Here is a 20,095-nt window from a genome sequence, read left to right as displayed (position 1 = left end):
GGGCCCGCTTAACCATTGGACCAGGTGAGGTTCTGGCCCAGAGCGCCAGCAATTAAGGGTGTCAAATACTCAGTTTCTTACATCACCTGATCTACAGGTTAAGCCTTTTCTCCATCACCTCCCCTTCCCCACTCCAATCTGGTCTCTTCCCTTCTCTCTTCCCCTCCCAGTGGGTGTGACACTGCTCCCTCAACCTCTCTCACTCTCATGATCCGGTAAAGTTTACATTGATCGCTGGTGGCAACAGAAGCAACATAACAGGCTGCCTTTGGCCAGCCCCTGGGTCTTCCCTCTGCTGTGTCCTGTGTCTTTGGATTCAATTTCCTAAGGGCAGGACGTGGCAGAGGAAAGACCCAGGGGCTGGCTGATTTCAGCCTGTCATGCTGCTGCTGCGGCCACCACCTAACAGACTTTACAGGACCATGGAGAAGTGAGAGAGGTGAGGGAGCAGTGTTGGACCTGCAAGGAGGAACACAGAGGAAGGGGAAAGAGACTGGATTGGGGGGGGGGGGGGGGGGGAGAAATGCCGGACCTGTGGGGGTAGGGGGCACTTGGAGCAATGCGATGGGAGGTCACCGCTAAAGCAAGCTGGCTTAAGGCGCCACTATCCCTTGAGTCGGCCCTGCACATAAGGTTCTTCATACTACTATTCCCCCGTACATTGATCATACCATATATGGAGTGGAGGAGTGACCTAGTGGTTAGTGAGCCGGTCTGTGGACCCTTATGAGAATAGGGTCCCCCTGTTCCAAATGAGTATGTGAAATTGCACGGGAGAATGAATATAATAATTAAACATAAAGGGACAAAGAACATTGCAAAGAATGAGTAGCTTGTGCTCCAATAAATGGAAATGATGTTAGAAATAACCTTTGTTAATCAGCAGCTGATGTTAGCAATAAGAGTAAGGAATTAGGCTGCTTTTCCATGCATGCTGTGAACATTAACCCCTAATTATAGCTTGTTTATGAAAATCCTAGCGTGTCAGCTGCTTAACCAGAAAGCACCAAAAAGCTTAGACAAGTGAATCTGACAGATAAATAAAGGTAATGATAAATCTTTACGACCATTGTCAAAAAAACAGATGGTCAACTGCTGACATATCTTGTACACTGAATTGATTTACTTGGCTGTGCTGTAACCCTAGTCAATAAGGTAGGAAAAAAGCAATGACTTTTCAAAAAAAAAAAAAAAAATGATGATGTGTAATTGATTCCAAATAATGATGATGTGTCTACTGACTGCTAACCAATAAAAGGAGAAAGGCTGAAACACAATTTGAGCCATTCCTGAGGAAACCCACTGCTGTTGTGGGCTCCAGGAGCTGCTCCACATTGGTCTTTGCTAATTTGTGTGAGTGTTTTATTCTCTTGACCTCTCCTGGGGAAGGAAGACAAGAACCGATGAGTCCTCAATTTAGGTTGGGGTCTTCCAGGTGGTCAAGTGCACCATTCTTAACATTCACAGGAGACCAGTTCAAATCCCACTGCTGCTCCTTGTGATCTTGGGCAAGTCAATTAACCCTCCATTGCCTCAGATACAAACTTAGATTGTGAGCCCTCCAGGGACAGAGAAATATACCAGTGTACCTGAATGTAACTCATATTGAGCTACTACTGAAAAGGTGTGAGGAAAAATCCAAATAAATAAATGTCATCTTGCTCCCTCAGGTCTCCAAATGACAATAGGCTAGTTCTACCACATCCCATCCACTGTATTCTACTTTCTTTCACCTGCTCTACGTAATTCTCTCCCACTGTATCTTCAACTAGAAAGATCACATTATTTCGTACATCTCTGAAGACTTATCTTTTTCAGTTGGTATTTAATACTTAAATATACCATGGGGATGTTCCTGTAACAGTACGAGATGGCCTTGAAGGCAATAAGAGGTATGAATGAGTGTGTCTATCTTCTCTGAGAGTTTTATGGGTTGGCTGGTCTTTCCTATTAATTTATGGAGTTCTTTTCCTTTAATTATTTTTATATTGTAAACCACTTTGATTTGTTCTCAATAGTGGCAGTATAGTAAACCGATAAACTGTGCTCCCCCAGCACCTTCTCACTTCCCTCCCCTGCCCTCCCCTGGGGCAGCAGAATCCCTTTTGTCTGGGGGAAAACAAGCTTCACCCCCAGCTCCACTTTCAGTTTCCAAGTTCCCACACCAATTTAGTTAGTCAATTTTCTGTAAATCATACACTCCCTAATTCTATAACAGGATGCCTAAAGTTAGGTGCCTTCTGTGCATGTATGTTAAGAGAATACTAGCACTTATGCACATATAATTCGCACTTAACACAACTGCTAAACTGCTATTTTATAACTTACATGAACAAGTTGGTTAGCACGTAAGTGTAAGGGGCATACATGTGGACTGGGCTCCCAGTTATATACATAACTTACAAAATACTGTAGGTTATGTGCTGAAGTGCCATATTTAAGCATGGACAGTTACACCTGCCTTACACCTGGCATAATTGTTCACACTTTCATATAGGCACATCAATGATGACTTAGGCTAATATTCTCTAAAGTACCTTGGTGTACAGATGCAGTTATAGAATTGGCACTCAGCGTGCAGTACTGGCACACAAATTATGGTACCCAGTTAGAGATTTGCCCCCATTCCCAAATCAATCAATAAAATTCCCAGCAACAGGTACAGAGCAGAAGTAGAATGACAAAAACATTCTGTTCAAACTTGGGTGTCACATCAGTGAGAGCAACACAAACTCCCTCTACTACTAGATGCTGAGAAGTAACAAAACCTTGCAAACAAGAGACTCAAACTGAACTAACCCTACATATTGAAGTCAGCACTGCAAATATTCTAGTACACTAGTACACGTAAAGCTGGAAAAAAAACAAGCCTACACAGAATCTACATACTACAATAATCCTTCTCTGTTGTTACAAAAGGAAAACACAGTCGTTTAGTAAAAAAAAAAAAAAAGATACTACTACTACTAATCATTTCTAAAGCGCTACTAGACGTACGCAGCGTTGTATACTTGAACATGAAGAGACAGTCCCTGCTCGACAGAGCTTACAATCTAATTAGGACAGACAAACAGGACAAACAAGAGATAAGGGAATATTAAAGTGAGAATGATAAAATAAGGGTTCTGAACACAGCCTTGAAACAAATATCTAGACACAAAATGAAACCGAAAACCCAAGAAACTAGCCTGTGCAGCAGAATGCTAAAAAGGAAACAGGAAGACGTTTCTTCCTATAATAACAAAATAAGAGATATCCACATTTTCAAGCTCACATTTCTTTAAATATTAAAGATTATTTTTTGTACCATTCTAACCATGTCCCTCACCCTCTTCATAATTCCCCTTGTTTCCCCCCCTTTTACCATCAATCCTTTGCTTCTGCGTCTTCTCCCTTTCTCTAGCATCCACCTACCTCCAGTATTTATGTACTCTATCTTTCCTCCACCTTAAACCCAGTACTCATCCCGCTGCCCCTCCATCTCACCTTCTTTGCATACACCCTTGATTCTCCCCTCCCCCCCAGTCATCCTCTTCCTTCTCCAAGCCCCTGCATCACTACTACTACTACTACTAATCATTTCTACAGCACTACTAGATGTATGCAGCACTGCACACATTATATATAAGTACTTTCTCTGTCTCAGAGGGCTCACAACCTAAGTTTTTGTACCTGGGGCAATAGAGGGTTAAGTGACTTGCCCACGGTCACAAGGAGCTACAGTGGGAATTGAACCCAGGTTGCCAGGATCAAAGCCCACTGCAGGCTACTCCTCCTCCACTTTAACTTTTTGGTTCATTCAGCTAACCAAACAAGAAGACTCAGCACTGGCATTTCCCTGTTTCAAAACAAATGGCAGCCAGATTGTAAAACAACCATCTCCTACTCAGAGGCAAATGCAAAAAGTCACACATTAGAGCCACGTGCTGACTACACAACTTCTATCGCAAAATGAACAATAAAATATATTGTGGGGATGCAGTAAGCAAGGACAATGCATCAGCCCCAAATCCTTATATTCCATCCACCCCTTGTCAGTCCCCAGCCCCCTTCGATCATGCCTAGCATTAGATCCCTTCTCCCACCCCAGTCTGATAGCTGTGCCCCCTTTCTCCCTGCCCTAGCATCAGCCCCTTCCTGCATCTACCCCCAGCATTAGCCCCCTTTTGGTGTCCCCTGCCACCATCTCCTAGCCCCCTAAATCAGGGCTTCTAGCCACAGCCACTTTCTCCTATACCCTAAATCAGAGCCATTTCCAAGCCCCAACCCTCTTTCAATTCCCAGCTCCAGTCCCAGCCCCCTTTTTAGCACCCAGCTCCAGCCTCAGTACTCTTCTTCTATTTGCCCCCCCCCCCCCCATTTCAGTGTCTCCCACTTACCCCCAAGCCCCCTTCTACCACCAGCCTTGAATTTAAAAATTGCTTGCAGAGTGATGGAAATGTCTCACTGCCACCATTCTGCTTGCCTTCCTTCAAGTCAGGCTGCCAGCCACACATTAAAGATTAACTACTTCCTGTTTAACAGGAAATAGCTAATCTTTCTAACGTGGCAACCACAGCCAGACCCCAAGGAAGGCAGGCAGAGTGGTGGCTGTGATAAAAAGATACTCTCGTATCTTGGGCTTAACCAACTGGCTCAAACTACTGTACAAATTTCCAAATGGAGAAGTAGGATACTGTCTGACCGTTGTTTTCCTGCTATCAGGTAGAATCACTACAAATTAACGCATAAACAGGTGGGAGGAAAACTGAAAATGTTTAAGGCTAGGATCTTATTCATTTGTTTTTTTAAATAATTCATGGACTGGCACCAACTTAAGTCAATTGATATTTTTTGAATTCCTCTACAAAGATGCGATAGAAAATTCCCAATGTGAAAACTAATAGACTCTAGGAAATGCTTAAGACGACTTTAACTGGCAGTAGCCCACAACACTGACATTCCTTACCAATAGCTTTTTATGCAGCATTCAACCAAGCAAAGAAGTTCACTCTAATTACTCTGCATCTCAGTCTACGGTCTCATAAATCAATTCAGTATGATGATTATATGGCTATATTTGCTGCTGCTGTTTATATAACTTACAATGTATACTCTGCATATCCTTAGGTGGTTTACATAATAAAACATAACAAAAATACAAAACACAAACTAACAACATTATAAACCGCAGATTGCCAAATAAATCAAACCAATAAGCTGCCACACGCAAACTCAAGAGTTGGGAAAAGCTTGCATACAGCAAGTGTGTTTTAAGCACTTTCTTAAACTGCTGCAGAGTTGAACAAAATTGGATATGACCTGGTAATGCATTCCATAATCTTTGGTTGGCTACAGAAAAAAAGCAAGCCTCTGATTCAGCCCAATGAAAGCTCATTAACACTGGCACAAAAAGCTTCCTTTCGGTCGCTGAGCGCAGGTAACGGACAGGAGCATATAACTGAATTATATCTTTTAAATACTTTGTGCCTCCCTGATATAAAATCTGATAAATCAAAACACATTTATGAACTCCAAAAGTCAATCGGACTACACACTTCTGTATCATTTGTTGTGCCTTACAATCCATCACTGATAGCCCAAAATACAATGCATTACAAAAATCCAAGCTGGACACCAACAAGGACTGTACAACAATTCTAAAGCCATATCCTTTTAACTACTACTACTTATTTCTATAGTGCTACTAGATGTACGCAGCACTGTACACTTGAACATGAAGAGAAAGTCCCTGCTCAACAGAGCTTACAATCTAATTAGGACAAACAAGACAAATAAGAGATAAGGGAATTACTACGGTGGGGATGATAAAATAAGGGTACTGAACAAGTAAGGGTTAGGAGTTAAAAGCAGCATCAAAAGGGTGGGCTTTTAGCCTAGATTTGAAGACGGCCAGAGATGGAGCTTGACGTACCGGCTCAGGAAGTTTATTCCAGGCATATGGTGCAGCAAGATAAAAGGAATGGAGTCTGGAGTTAGCAGTGGAGGAGAAGGGTGCAGATAAGAGAGATTTACCCAGTGAATGGAGTTCCCGGGGAGGAATATAGGGAGAGATGAGAGTGGAGAGGTACTGAGGAGCTGCATAGTGAATGCACATATAAGTCAATAAGAGGAGTTTGAACTGTATGCGGAAACGGATAGGGAGTCAGTGAAGTGACTTGAGGAGAGGGTTAATATGAGCATAGAGACACTGGCAAAATATAAGTCATGCAGCAGAATTCTGAACAGATTGAAGAGGAGAGAGATGGCTAAGTGGGAGACCTGTGAGAAGCACGTTGCAATAGTCTAAGCGAGCGGTGATAAGAGTGTGGATAAAGGTTCTGGTAGTGTGCTCAGAAAGGAAAGGGTGAATTTTGGTGATATTACAGAGAAATAAATGACAGGTTTTAGCAGTCTTCTGAATATGTGCAGAGAAGAAGAGAGAAGAGTCGAAGATGACCCCAAGGTTACGAGCTGATGAGACAGGGAGGATGAGAGTGTTATCCACAGAAATGGAGAATGGGGGAGGAGGAGAGGTTGGTTTAGGGGGAAAGATAAGAAGCTCAGTCTTGGTCATGTTTAGTTTCAGATGGCGGTGAGACATCCAGGCGACAATGTCAGACAGGCAGGCTGATACTTTGGCCTGGATTCCAGCTGAGATTTCTGATGTGGAGAGGTAGATCTGGGAGTCATCAGCGTAAAGATGGTATTGAAAACCATGGGATGAGATCAGAGTACCAAGGGAAGAAGTATAGATGGAGAAAAGAAGAGGTCCCAGGACAGATCCCTGAGGTACACCAACTGACAGTGGCATAGAAATGGAGGAGGATCCACCAGAGTATACACTAAAAGTACGATGGGAGAGATAAGAAGAAAACCAGGAAAGAACAGAGCCCTGAAATCCAAGTGAGGACAGTGTATCAAGGAGTAGGCTGTGATCTGTATAAATATGGTACAAGTCTGAGGCCTACCACCCAGCCTGGGACCTGCTGAAAGAGCTTGGCCCAGCCTAAGGGTTGCTGGGAAATACAGGCCAAGGGAGGATTGATTTCAAAAGAGCATTTTCTTACTGTGACTTTAGTTTGATAGTGTGGAGTGATGAAAATAGATTTTGACCGCAGAGATAGCAGGGAGGGACCTTGTACCAGGTGCATGAAAAAGCAGAAGAAAGAAAACATTTGTGGACAAAAACAGCTGCCCATCTGCCGGAAAAAGGTGGGGGACTTTTTCCAAGGGTAAAAATATCAGAATCTGCAGTTAAGAGAAAAAAACTGTTATTCGGCCACCTGGGCCATTTGCGTAGAAGTAGTTTTTTTAGAACTCCATAGAACCTAATGTGATGGGGAGAGTATAAATATGGTTGACAGCCTCCCTATGAGAGAGGAGTCTGAAGAGTCTGTGGCTAAAGGTAGACCTGTGTCACACTATCAGAGATCTCCCCATAAGAACATCTTGTTTATGTAACCTGCCTTGGGTAAGTAATAAATCATAAATCCTTTAACTGAACCTGCCTCTCATTCTCTTTATTAATATCTGTTAATGATTCCTTGGTTTACTTAAAAGTAAGTGAATTATTCTATTCAGAGATGGAGTCAGATTTGAGGTCTAATCAGCCTTCTCAGGGTTCTCTCTGGTACTGGACAACTCTATCCCAGTACCGGCCAGAACCTAGGGGATAATTAACCCCACAAAAGATTCATTGGTAATCCCGACGTTGGTTGGACACGGTTCTTTAATAGTCTTTTCTTTACCTAATTTAGTTGTAACCTATTAAAATTTGGTTCCATTCTTCTTACAAACCTAGATTTCTTGTCTATATTCATATGGTTCTCTCATGTTGTATGTCTTCTTTGTCAATTGGTATTAACCTCTCCCTGAAAAATATTTATTGTAACCCTTAGTTGCTTTCTGTCCTCTTCCCCATGTCTATAAATGGGGTATTTTTCATTTTTCTCTGAGAAGACGCGAGTATTGTGTCTTATTGTTACACTTCCAACTGGTAAAGTGAGAACATTCCCATACATTTCTAACCTTGTTAATTATTCTTCTTTTACTGTCCCTTTCAGCTATATATATCATTTCAGCCAGAACGTGCCTTGGTGAAAACGTTTTTAAAATGTTGGAATTGGTATATGGCACCCCATTTTTCTAATAACGTCTGTATATTTCCTTCTAAAAACTTCCATCGTTCTCAATGGTTAACCCTTGGCGTTCAACGTCACTTTTCGTGGGATGGTCTTATGCTGGCTCCTTGCCTAACGCCCTGAAAAGTGAGTTTCCATATGTATCTTTCGACCCCCACTCCTTAAAGGGGACAATTTCTGATATATACACAAAGCCATGCCCGGCTCCTCCCCGTGCCAGTTTTTGGAAGATGTCAATAATTTTACTGCATTATGAAGATCTTGTAAGTGTCTTCAACCTCTTCCCAATTTCTGATGTATTCTCTTGAATCTCTACCTCTCCATTAACTAATCTCTAGAGAAATCCTTTCATTGTTTTCAGGTCACATTTCCTTGACTGCATGCAGTTTCTTAAAAAGTCCAACTATTATTCCTTTTATCTCACCTCTGTGACTCTATTTGTTTAACTGCCCCACTTTTGTTTACTTCCTCGTCCCTTCTTTTCCCTTGGCTTCTGTAAACTTTTCATCAAAATACCATGGCTTTCAACTCTTTCTCATTCAAACTTCTATTCCCTCCCCTGATAGCACGCAGTTCACTGTAACTGGTACTTTTTTTTCCTCTTCTCCTTGCTATCTTTCATAACTACTTCCCCTTTTCGTTTCCCGCCGAACTACGCAGTTTACTTTAACTCTATTTCCTTATTTCTGTGTATTACTTAATTAATGCTGCGTAGTAAGTTAGAGCAGGCGACCTATTTTCTCTCTCCTTTATTTCCCTACCTTTATATATATATATATATATATATATATATATATATATATATCTATATATATATCTATATATCTATAAACACAACGCTTAGTCGTCTTCTATTTCTAGTCTTTCTCTCTTTTACTCATTTTGGTCAAAAGAGGGGATTCAGTTGTTGAGTCCGATTTGACTAAAATGCGTTTTATCTCTGTTCTTTGGTTAATTTTTAGCTCCTGACAGGTCTCAGTTCTGGCTAAGAAGTTACTTCCCCTTTTTCACCTATACTGAATCTTGCCTTTACTGAATGTAATGTTTAAGTTTATCTTCAGCATTTTTATTGGTTTAGTCGCTTATTAGTTATCCTTCTAGAGTTTATTTCAACTCCCCGGGCATAGATAGGTTTAGTTTGGGTTCCTTCCTTTTCAAACTGTTGTACCCTTCATCGATGGACATCGATTGAGTACCCTGCGGAATAATCTGTACAGGTGATGATTTCTCAATCATCAAGAGGGGAATGAACTGATTTGCACTTTTCTGACTGACAGGCATGACCTATGACCTACAAAGTTAAAGGCTTAAATCTTAAAACTGCCTGAAAGCTGCATTTTTTCTGCGTTCTCTGTATTATTGCTGAGAGCTGTAGATGCAAGGTCACACTGTGCCAGCAAAGAGTGCTCTTCCCCCTCCCCTGACAGAAATGGTGCCGCTGATTCTACACTAACAAGGACATACACAGTTTGGAAGCGAAGATGTGTTTTTTATTTTTTGTTACATTTGTACCCCGCGCTTTCCCACTCATGGCAGGCTCAATGCGGCAGTTGAGTCAGAACAGTGATAAGACTCGGGTCCTAGGGAAATTCTTGTAACGAAATAGCACTGCAATCTTCAGTAAAAGAGCCTTGGACTTATTATAAGATGCTGTGTTTTGTAAACATTCAGATATCATGTTCCGTGTTCCAGAACATTCAGATACTGTGTTTCATTCTATGTAAACAATGGGGCGAGACAGAAAGTAGCTGACATTGCAAGTTGTAGACTGGATGGGAGGGGGATTGATGCTCAATCCACTGTATATAAGGCACGATTTTGTTGTATCTAGTTAGAGGGGTGAGATTGCCAACCAAGTGACTATCACGGTGGTCTCTCTTTCCATCCCGTAACAAATTGCTATTGCCTGATTTCTTTGCTATTTGTTACTCTGTCAATTACTTTACCTGATTATTCTGTCTAATTACTTTATCCAATTACTTTGCTTAATTACTTTATCCAATTATTTTGCCTAATTACTTAGCCTGATTGCTTTATCATCATCTGTGCTGGAATAAAGATTATCCCTTTGGAAGGAAAATAGCCTCTGTCTTTTCTGTCACCCCTTATCTTGGAGGTGGCTGGTCTATTGTATCTGGGGTGGGTGTAAGGAGGTAGAAACCCTATTTGCCCCATATTTCCAAATTGTATATTTCTTATGGAAAGCAGATATATCAGCAAAATAATTCCCACATAATTACAGCCCTCACTGATACTAGGTTGTCAGAGGGGGCAATGTAAGAACAGACTCCACTAAAAAACACCCCCTGGCAAGGGGCATCCGCCAACCGCTACTGAAAAGAATGTTCCAGAATGTTCAGAAACACGCAGCCATGAAAGTCTGTGCATTACTATACTCTGAGCAGAGACCCTGGATGCCACTCAAAAGTGTGGTAAGTGCCCCGGTCAAGAACTTTTGAAACGCCTTCTGCTGCTTGATCAAATGGCAAAAAGACTGGGGTGTGCTCCAGAGGGAGCATGTCAACCAAGTCTGACAGCTGTCGCACCGATTTCACAAATAGACACTCGTGAAGAGCTGGTAGGATTGTATTCGGGAGATGAGCATTGAAGCCTGGTACATCTTCCTCCCAAAAGAATTCAGGGTTCTAGCTTCTCTGCCTGGGGGCACAGAGGCATAACCCTTGGAATTCCTGGCTCTTTTGAGACCAGATTCCACCACCATTGAATTGTGAGGCAATTGAGGCCTACCAAAACCAGGTGCACCATTTATCCTATACTGGGTGTCAATCTTCTTAGGCATGACAGGGACTGACAAAGGGGATTTCAATTTCCTGACGAGGACTTCTAGGAGTACCTCATGGAGAAGTACAGTCACAGCCTCCTTAGGAGATGTATAGTCCAGGATCTTGAGCATCTTGGCCTTGGGCTCATCCTCTACTTCCAAAGGAAATGGAATGGCCTCAGCCATTTGTTTTACAAAAGATGGAAATGAAAGTCTCTCCGGCAGAGACCATCTTTCAGGTGGAGGGGTGGGTTCAGAGGGAATCCCATAAGACTCATCTGAGGAAAATTACCTGTGATCCTCCTCTGAATCCCATAAGCGCTCCTCTTCGGTGTTGGACAGTATCTCCCTATGGGATTACCGAGACCGTATCCTGCCTTGATGCCGAGGAACCATGTCCTCGAGAGCGTCGTCGTGAAGTCGACTCCCGCCTCGATTCCGGTGAAGCTTCCTCTACTGACGTCAAGGGAGTGCCGGTCGGGGTCGCAAGCGCCCCTGTCATCGGAGGCCACACCACAGGCTGAGGGCCAGGTGGAGCCACAACAGGATGTAGGGTAGGCGCAAGCACCCCCCTGATACCGATGCACACTGTTGCATGAGAATATCCAGCAGCTCAGGGAGCAAGACCCAGATGTGCTCATTGAGGGCCAACACTGGAAGAAGCTGGGGTGCTGGCTGAGGTACAGGTAGCAGAACTGCTGGGGTCAATGCGGGAGCAGGATTTCGGCTGCTAGGAGTCAGGTGTATCTGTACCTCCTTTATGGAGGGGGAGTGGTCCTCCCGGCACCGACACTTATCAGGTGCAGAATCCTTTGACCCCCCCCCCCCCCCCCCCCCGGAGCTCCCAGCATCATGTATTGAGGGTGACCAATGATAATGTTTCTTGGCCTCTGCTCAAAATGTCACCAAGGCTCCTCGATGCTGAGGACGATGAATCGTCACATCGCCTCAGAGTCGGGTCCGACGATGGACGGTCCCAGGGGCCCTGCACAGCAGGAGGCCTCGAGACAGGTGGAGACCCACTCAATGCGTCACTGCTCCCAGTGTCTGAGGGTCTACAAGCAGCCATGCTTACCAACACTCCCAATGCCGGTGCGATGCTCTACATCGATGCTGATGCCTCCGACTTCGATGCAGACGTCGAGGAACCTGACTTGGCACCAAAAATCATCTCTTGTTGAGCCTCTCAGGAAACCTGGGTCCTCTTCTTCATGCAAAGACAGAGAACACAGTTAGCAGGGCTATGGTCAGGCCCAAGACACTGCAGACCCTAAGAATAGGTGTCCTTTTCCTGGATAGTCCAATTTCACTGGGTACAGCGCTTGAAGCCACTGGGAATCTTCGTGGACATGGACTGAAAAACTTCGTCGGCTAAATTAAATGACTCGATAGTGCCTGAAAAAGGGGCAACAAATGGTAAAAAGAAAAGGGAAAGACCCGACTGAAGGCAAGGCCTGAAAGCGGCCCGAGGAGGATGGAAAAAATAATAAAACTTAAAACCTGGGCAAAATAATTCAAAGAAAATTAAAGGAAGGGAAAAACAGTTCCAATAACAAGAGCCCGATTCTAAAAATGGAAAAAAATTTGCCAGAAGGCACAAAAAACAGCTAACCAGGTGAATGAGGAGAGGACAAGAAAAATAACATCTCCTCACGCGGAAAAAGAAGAACTGAGGAGACCGTGCTCGCGCAACGGGCAGAAAGACACTCACGCATGCACAGTGAAGCGTGGCTCGCGCTCCACAAAGCTCTCTTTTTTAGCTTTGGCAAATGCCGGACATGGCGACGCAGATCGACGTCACCCACTTGTAAGAATATAGAAGCTTGCTTGTCCTCGGAGAATGCCAATCCCACTGTTTAACTTCATCCAAGTCTCGGGACTCCTAATGTTTGTATATGCAGATCACTCCTCTGGATAATAAACAAACATGGATTTCCTGTAAGATTTCATCCCCCTAACTATTCTGTGTGCTGTTTTCAAGCCTTGCTAACTAGATCAGGCTACAAGGTGGCCTTTGGAAATTGTGCAAGTACAGCCATGTGACCCCCCACACTCTCCTCTGGACCTAAAAACATGTTTACACATTTAGTGTGATTTGTTGGGCAAGTCACGGGAGAAGGGGAAATGGACCTTTTTACCGAGACAAATGCGTGTGTGGGCAAGAGATGGTTATACAAGATCTTGGGGGAGGAAGATACGTCACAGAATGGGAAAAAAACCAGTTTTTTCTGTATTTTTGCTGACCAATGTTAAAGTCATGTCTAGGACAAGATACTTTACAAGACAGCTTAAAAATTTTATTGTGAACTTTGTTGCAAGCTTTTAGAAGATAAGTACATGCATACAGAATGGTCCAATGTAATTAAGGTAACTTTAATGGATATTTAAATTTGTATTAATTCTTGGGTCAAGATTTTCTCTGTTTCATACGGATTGAAACCACATTGTATCTGGATGGTGAAAAGGGGACGTTGGGAACAGTTTGCTAGCTTAACCACAAGGTATAAAAAAAACTGCTGAAGTAGGATGAGGAGGTGTGATTAGAATTTCTGACAGGAAGTATGGTGTTAGAGAGCTTACTAGTAGGTGGATGAAGATAGTATGGCTCTGTGACTCAGAGTCAGGTGAAGTGGCGTAACTGCTATTCTAGGAATTAGGGGTATGAACTGATAACCTTTTAGGATAAAAGTCAGATATGTGGGATTAGGAAAGTAAATGACTGGTTGGTGGGAGGTGCTAAAATGCCAGATTATTGTATAACAAGTATTAACAATGTTTTATTTATTTATTTGTTGCATTTCTACCCCCACATTTCCCCACCTATTTGCAGGCTATAAAAATGAGGGAAAATTATGTAGGATCGGCTTCCTAAATTTCATGTCAGGAAGCTGGCATGAAATTAGGAAAGTCTTTCTAATTATTTCTTTCCTGTATTTCAGACTATTACTTGTTTCCTGAATAAACTTTTCTTTTTTATTTCACTTCTGAGTAATTATTATTAATTTTTATTAGTGTAAGAAACAAATCCAAGAGTGTGGGTTTCTAGCAGTAATCATTTGGGGTTTGGCTAAGGTGGGTGCAGACCTCAACAGGGTGGACAAGAGTTGAAGTAGGTAGGTTGGTCTTAAAAATAAACACTGAACTATCATCAGGAACAATTTTCACACTTTGATCACCTAAGTCTCTCACTCCCAGAAAAAAATACATTAAAATAAAACAAAACAAAATATTGTGAGATACAAAATTTTCTTCTTAATATTATTAGGAGTACAACTACCATAAATTATGATGCATTTAACCTTGCCTGACCCGCCATATCAGTCTAATCCATGCCAACTTAAAGCATAGACGCTTTTTTGCACTACTTACCAAGAGAGGTGGTGGTGCTGGACCTGGTGTAAATGGAACTCTTCCCCACATCTTTATCATATCTCCCAGGGGCTGAAAGCTCTCATCACAGGCTCTCTTCACTAGCAAGGACATAGTAAAGTACCCAGCTTGAAACCATTCTGCCATCTCCTGGTTATTGAAGGGACCTGCAAAACCACACATCAGTGGGAAGGAAATAGGCTGAAGAATTTCCTTTAATTCCTCATTTCAATGTGGATTCACTTTACAGTGTACATGGTGAACAATGTGCGGAGCTTTTCATGCTTTTCTCTATTCTCCAGAAATTTTATCTCTGGAACTCTATCTGACAAACCCAAGAGGAATAGTTTGTTCAATAAGCAATTTCAGAGATATTGACTTTTTTTTTTTAATCAAGTTGAGAAGACTAAAAACACATTACTGAGCTACCACACAAGAATTTAACAGACATTGCTCATGTCTGGCTCTCTCTTTTTGGAACTGTGTGGAGTTCAGTGCATTCATGAAAGGATATATTATCCTTTAAATTTCTTCTTTCAAAACCACATTCTATTTCTTCTGAAAACAGAAAAAAGATCAATATCTTAGACTCACCTTGAATTTCACCTTGGGGATCCTTATAGAACCATTTTTGCAATATTTCTTGGGACAGAGGCATAGAGACTACTTTTGCTCTGTGCTCTCGGATTTTGGCTGCCAGTCTTTCATCATCTAGTGCATTGTCCTGCAGATATGCTACCATTTTCTCAGCTTGCTGCAATGGAAACAAATTCAGCTAAAAAAATGCAGGGTTGGACCCTAACATCATATATAGCAAACTGCAGAGTTCACAAAAACTAGGATAATAACCAAGCATCTCACAATAAACAAAACTGGAGACTACAATGAACCAAATATTACCTTGAAGAGAAATCACTATACTTTTTAGGGGGATTTGGCTCAATCCTTTTTTCAGTTGTAACTAAAGGAGTTACATTCAGGTACAGTAGGTATTTCCCTGCCCCTGGTGGGCTCAAGGGTTAAGTAAGTTGCCAATGTCACAAGGAGCACCAGTGAGATTTGAACTGGTCTTCCCTGATTCTCAAAACACTGCTCTAACCTTTACACTACTCCTCCACTTGTTCAACCTGAAATGTTCTAGTAGTAGTACTGGTCCTCGAAAAACTGAATATTTTGCCTGGTTACTCTACTGTTGGAACGGACAAGAAACTATCAATGTTTATTTTGTACGTGAACTCTTAACTCTGTATAGGACTTTTCTTGAGGTATGAACAAACATCTGGATGTTGAGGACAATTTTCATACATTATTTATCCAGATAAATCCTGATCTACCCATGTAAAAGGGGTATCTGAAAATGGCCTACCCTTTACCAGGATAAAAGTAAACACATTGTTACATATGTATACTTTTAAGAGCATTATGTGGCAATGCTCCTGTGAGAAGCAGGTGCAAATGTCTGCAAATACTTTATCCCCATGGCAATTTTCAAAGTGAAATTACTCAAAGCAGGTACAAAAAAAGACATGTAAAAACTACCTGCATACACTGCAACAAAACAGCTTGAAAACAGTCCACATGTCTCAAAAGCTTACAATACAATTATTAAATAAGTCTTATTTCACTTGTTCAAAGGTTGTACTGCCCTGTTCTCTCAAGTCACGTGCAGCTACTTCTACAAATTACAAAGACTTCACCCTCTAGTGTGCCACCAAAAGAACAAGCTGCTTATAGAATCCTTGCCTGCTCCAGGTGCTTTAGTCCCTCATCATCATCAACATCAATGGGAATGTTCCCCATTCCCGGAGCAGCATTAACAGATGTTGGAATTAACTGGGGGGTAATAGCTTGAGTGAAAATAGGAGAAGAGCGAGGAGGAAGTGGAGTAGAAGCAGCAGTTGCATCTGATGGAGTCTGTGACATGGGTGGAGGCGCAGCAGGAATTAGTTCTGTAAGAAGGACGAAGAGAAATAAATATTCCAGTGATACAGCATAGCCAAGTGCTCAAGCACCAATAGCATTAAAAATCAGTATAAAGTACAGATGTTCCTACATACCTTCTACCTTGCTAGGAGCTTTGGATTGTAGCGTACATTCTATTGCACTCTCTTTCTGTACTTCTGATTTTTCTGTTGGTTCTGGGGATCTCCGTTCTCTCACATTAGATAGGCTACATGGGGCTGGCTCTTGAAGCGGGGGTTCTGGAGGACTGCTTGAGCAACGGGCTGGTGATGAAGTCCTGACTTCTTCTATTACAATTGCTGTTTGCTCTGTAAATTGCCATGCGTAATTTTAATGAGTGACGAGGCTGTGAATTTCTGGGTGCACAATGCATTCTGTACTATGAATCCTTCCTTGCCATTACATGCTGTTTCTTCCTCACTTTCATCAATATCAGAATAAACTAGGGCCGGACCAACCATTAGGCAAGATTAGGCAGTCGCCAAGCAGAAGATACTTGAGGAAAGGGGGGGGGGGGGGGGATTTAGCACACCAAGAAGCAGCTGCAATCAAAGCAAAACAATAGGTCCTTACAACCACAACCCCCCTCCCCCAACAACCCAACAAACAAAAAAAACAAAAAAAAACACAGGAGATGCTTTTACCAGTAGGGAGGGTGGGCAGTTTTCAAATGGAGAAATTAGGTCTTACCTGATAATTTTCTATTAGTTCTTCCCACTATTCCAGAACCTGTGGGATAATTATGTCTCTCAATCAGCTGGTGGAGACGGAACTGAAAACTGAGCTGCGACATCTCTCTTGGCATCCAGTCCAGCTCCTCAGTATTTACGTAGACAAGCAGTAAGGATAATACTCAGGAAAAACATAATCTTAAACAACTCACTAACCTAGCACTAACCAGACGATCATGAATGTAACATAGTAACATAGTAGATGACAGCAGAAAAAGACCTGCACGGTCCATCCAGTCTGCCCAACAAGATAAACTCATATGTGCTACTTTTTGTGTGTACCTTGATTTGTACCTGTCCTCTTCAGGGCACAGACCGTATAAGTCTGCCCAGCACTATCCCCGCCTCCCAACCACCAGCCCCACCTCCCACCACCGGCTCTGGCACAGACCGTATAAGTCTGCCCAGCACTATCCCCGCCTCCAAACCACCAGTCCTGCCTCTCACCACCGGCTCTGGCACAGACCGTATAAGTCTGCCCAGCACTATCCCCGCCTCCCAACCACCATCTTTGGACCTCTCATCTTTGGACAACTTGTACAAAGATAAGAGATATGCAGGAAGCACCAAGCAAGGTTACAGTCATTATTTGACCCACTACTTTGCACCGACTAAACATCTCAGAAACTTCAGACAGGCCTCTAGAATAGTGGGAAGGATTAATAGAAAGAAAACCATCAAATAAGACCTCATTTCTGCTTTCATTACATAGCTTCCCACTATTCCAAAACCTGTGGGATTTAAAAAAGCAATTCCTAGAGTGGGTGGGATCCTTGCACCACTGCCCTGAGGACCAAAGCCCCAAAACTGGATTTCGAATGTGCCGCAATGTCCACCCTGTAGTGCTTGGCAAACGTATGCAGCATTGACTACGTTGCTGCCTTACAAAAATCCGCTGGAGACATTAAGGTAGTCTCCACCAAGGACGTCACTGTGAGCCCACAAAGCCTGAGGAGCCTGCTTCCCCATAAGCTAATAAGCTGCCGTGATAGTCTCCTTCAGCCATCTATCAATTGTGCACTTGGAAGCCATGAGGCCAAGCCTCTGTTTGCCAAAAAAGCACAAGCAGTCTGTCCGATTTGCAAAACTCATTCGTGACTTCCAGATATCTAATGAGGACCCTACACACTTCGAGAAGCTTTAAGGAAGAATATGGAGACCCTTCATCCTCTCTGCGAAAGGATGGAAGCGCCACAGATTGGTTGACATGAAATGCTGATACTACGTTCAGAAGAAAGGAAGGAACCATGCACGCAGGGAGACCCCCCACCCCACCTCCAAAAAGTGGAGAAAGGGATCCCGATAAGAAAGCCTGAAGCTCTGAAACCCTCCCTACATGCTGATACAACAGCCAACAAGACAGCTGTCTTTAGCATAAGATCATTCAAGGAGGCCTCTCAGAGTGGTTCAAAAGGAGACTTCTGCAGAACCCGAATGACTAAATTAACGTTCTACTCTGGACACAGTGTACAAAAGGGATGCTGCAAGCGGCCCACTCCCCGCAATAACTGAATGATATCCATATGAGCCTCAAGAGTCGCCTTCAGTAGTTGGCCACTAAAATAGACCAAAGCCGCAACCTGAACTTTTAGAGAACACAATGCCAATCCTTTCTGAAGGCCTGCCTGGAAAGACACTAGGATGTGCTAGAACTGAGCAGAGAAGGGAGAAAGTCTGCGCTTAGAACACCAGCCCTCGAACGTTCTCCGCGCCATGGATGTAGAGTGCTTCCGAGCCTGAAGAAAGGTAGCAATGACTGAGTCAGAAAAACCTTTTTGACTTAACCAAGCCCTTTCAATAGACAAGCTGTTAAGACCAAAGGGGCAGATGGGGGCGTTACCAAGATGGCGGTAGAGTGAGCGCGTCTGGAGAAATCGCTCCTTACCGCTCGAGTGAAACAGATTCCCCAGTTCTACGATGCTGCATACAAAGCGGAAAGGAACTGTGAGGCTTCCCCCACCACCCGCAGCTTCTTCCTCCCCACTTCAGCGCAGCATGGAGCGTTTCCTAACGTGCCCGCCTCAGAGTGCAGAGACAGGGTTACCTGCTGCAGGGGCATCCGGTGGAGCGGAGCCCCTGCTGGGTTTCGAAACATCTCTATCCCCGCCTCCTGAATCAAGCTGCCCTCCGTGTCCGGCTTCTGTGATGGTGAGGGGTGCAGGCACCCGAGAACCCATGATGGTGATTAAGGAGCCAGCAGGCGGAGACCCCTTGCCACGGGAAAGAAGCCGAGAAAGAGAGGTCCTTGTGTCTGAAGGACCCGGAATAACTCCGGAGGTGAACCTAGAGAGGATTTGGCTAATGCTGAGCAAAATGGACTCAACTCTTCAAAATACTTCAAAAAATTGAAGATATGGCAAAAAATTTAGAAACGGTTAAAGAAGACTTGACGATACAAGTTAAAGATTTTAAAAAAGATGTTGATCAGTTGCAAGAATTTAAAATGACGGTGATAAAAAACAATTTGGCTATGCATAGAAAAATTGAACAGATTGAGAATTTTAACAGAAGATTAAACCTCCGAGTACTGAATTTTCCTAAAATCCCTGGCAAGACACCTATTGAATTGTTTAAAAAATACCTACAAGAAAATTTGAAAATGCCTCAAGAACTTATTCCCCCTATAAATAAAATATACGTATCTTCCAACAAGTCCAGGTGGAAAAGAAGGAAAGAAAGAAGGTGTTGGAGAGGACGGTATAGACTTTAACAATCTGTCAGCTATCTTGGAACAATCCATTGAAATTGTCCCGGAAAGAGCTACCCTTTTGGTCTCCCTGGTGTTTGAACAGGATCTTAATACAATATTAAAGTTGTACTTTAAATTTTCAAAGGTTCCTTTTTATAGAACTAAACTTTGGATATTTCCAGATGTTACTAAAGTAACTCAAGAACGTAGAAAATTATTTTTGGTAATGAAACAGGATGTCCTTAAGTTAGGTGGTTCATTTCTGTTAGCATATCCTTGCAAATGCCTGGTCAGGTTTAGTGGGATAAAGTATGTATTTTATGACTCAGAACAGCTGAAATCCTTTTTGGACTCGAAACAACTTCACGCAGATTTGGATAAATGATGAGGGACGAATTACGCACATAAACTGCATTATGTATATTTTTCTTATTTTACC

At 42.8% G+C, this 20,095-nt stretch overlaps 1 protein-coding gene across 3 annotated transcripts in view; it reads right to left on the bottom strand.

The window, feature by feature from the left end:
- GIGYF2 (GRB10 interacting GYF protein 2) overlaps positions 1–20,095 on the bottom strand; it is a 734,963-nt gene that overhangs the window by 282,318 nt on the left and 432,550 nt on the right. For all 3 annotated transcript variants that reach the window (XM_030217174.1, XM_030217173.1, XM_030217175.1), the window contains 4 exons: positions 16,332–16,544; positions 16,018–16,223; positions 14,869–15,028; positions 14,275–14,441 (listed from right to left, as the gene is read on the bottom strand). In XM_030217174.1, coding sequence (XP_030073034.1) covers positions 14,275–14,441; positions 14,869–15,028; positions 16,018–16,223; positions 16,332–16,544 — 746 coding nt within the window. The remainder of the gene's footprint in view (positions 1–14,274; positions 14,442–14,868; positions 15,029–16,017; positions 16,224–16,331; positions 16,545–20,095) is intronic.

The sequence above is a fragment of the Microcaecilia unicolor genome, chromosome 10 (genome assembly GCF_901765095.1).
Source record: "Microcaecilia unicolor chromosome 10, aMicUni1.1, whole genome shotgun sequence".
NCBI classification, from domain to species: domain Eukaryota; kingdom Metazoa; phylum Chordata; class Amphibia; order Gymnophiona; family Siphonopidae; genus Microcaecilia; species Microcaecilia unicolor.
This window is presented reverse-complemented; position numbering and strand designations above follow the sequence as displayed.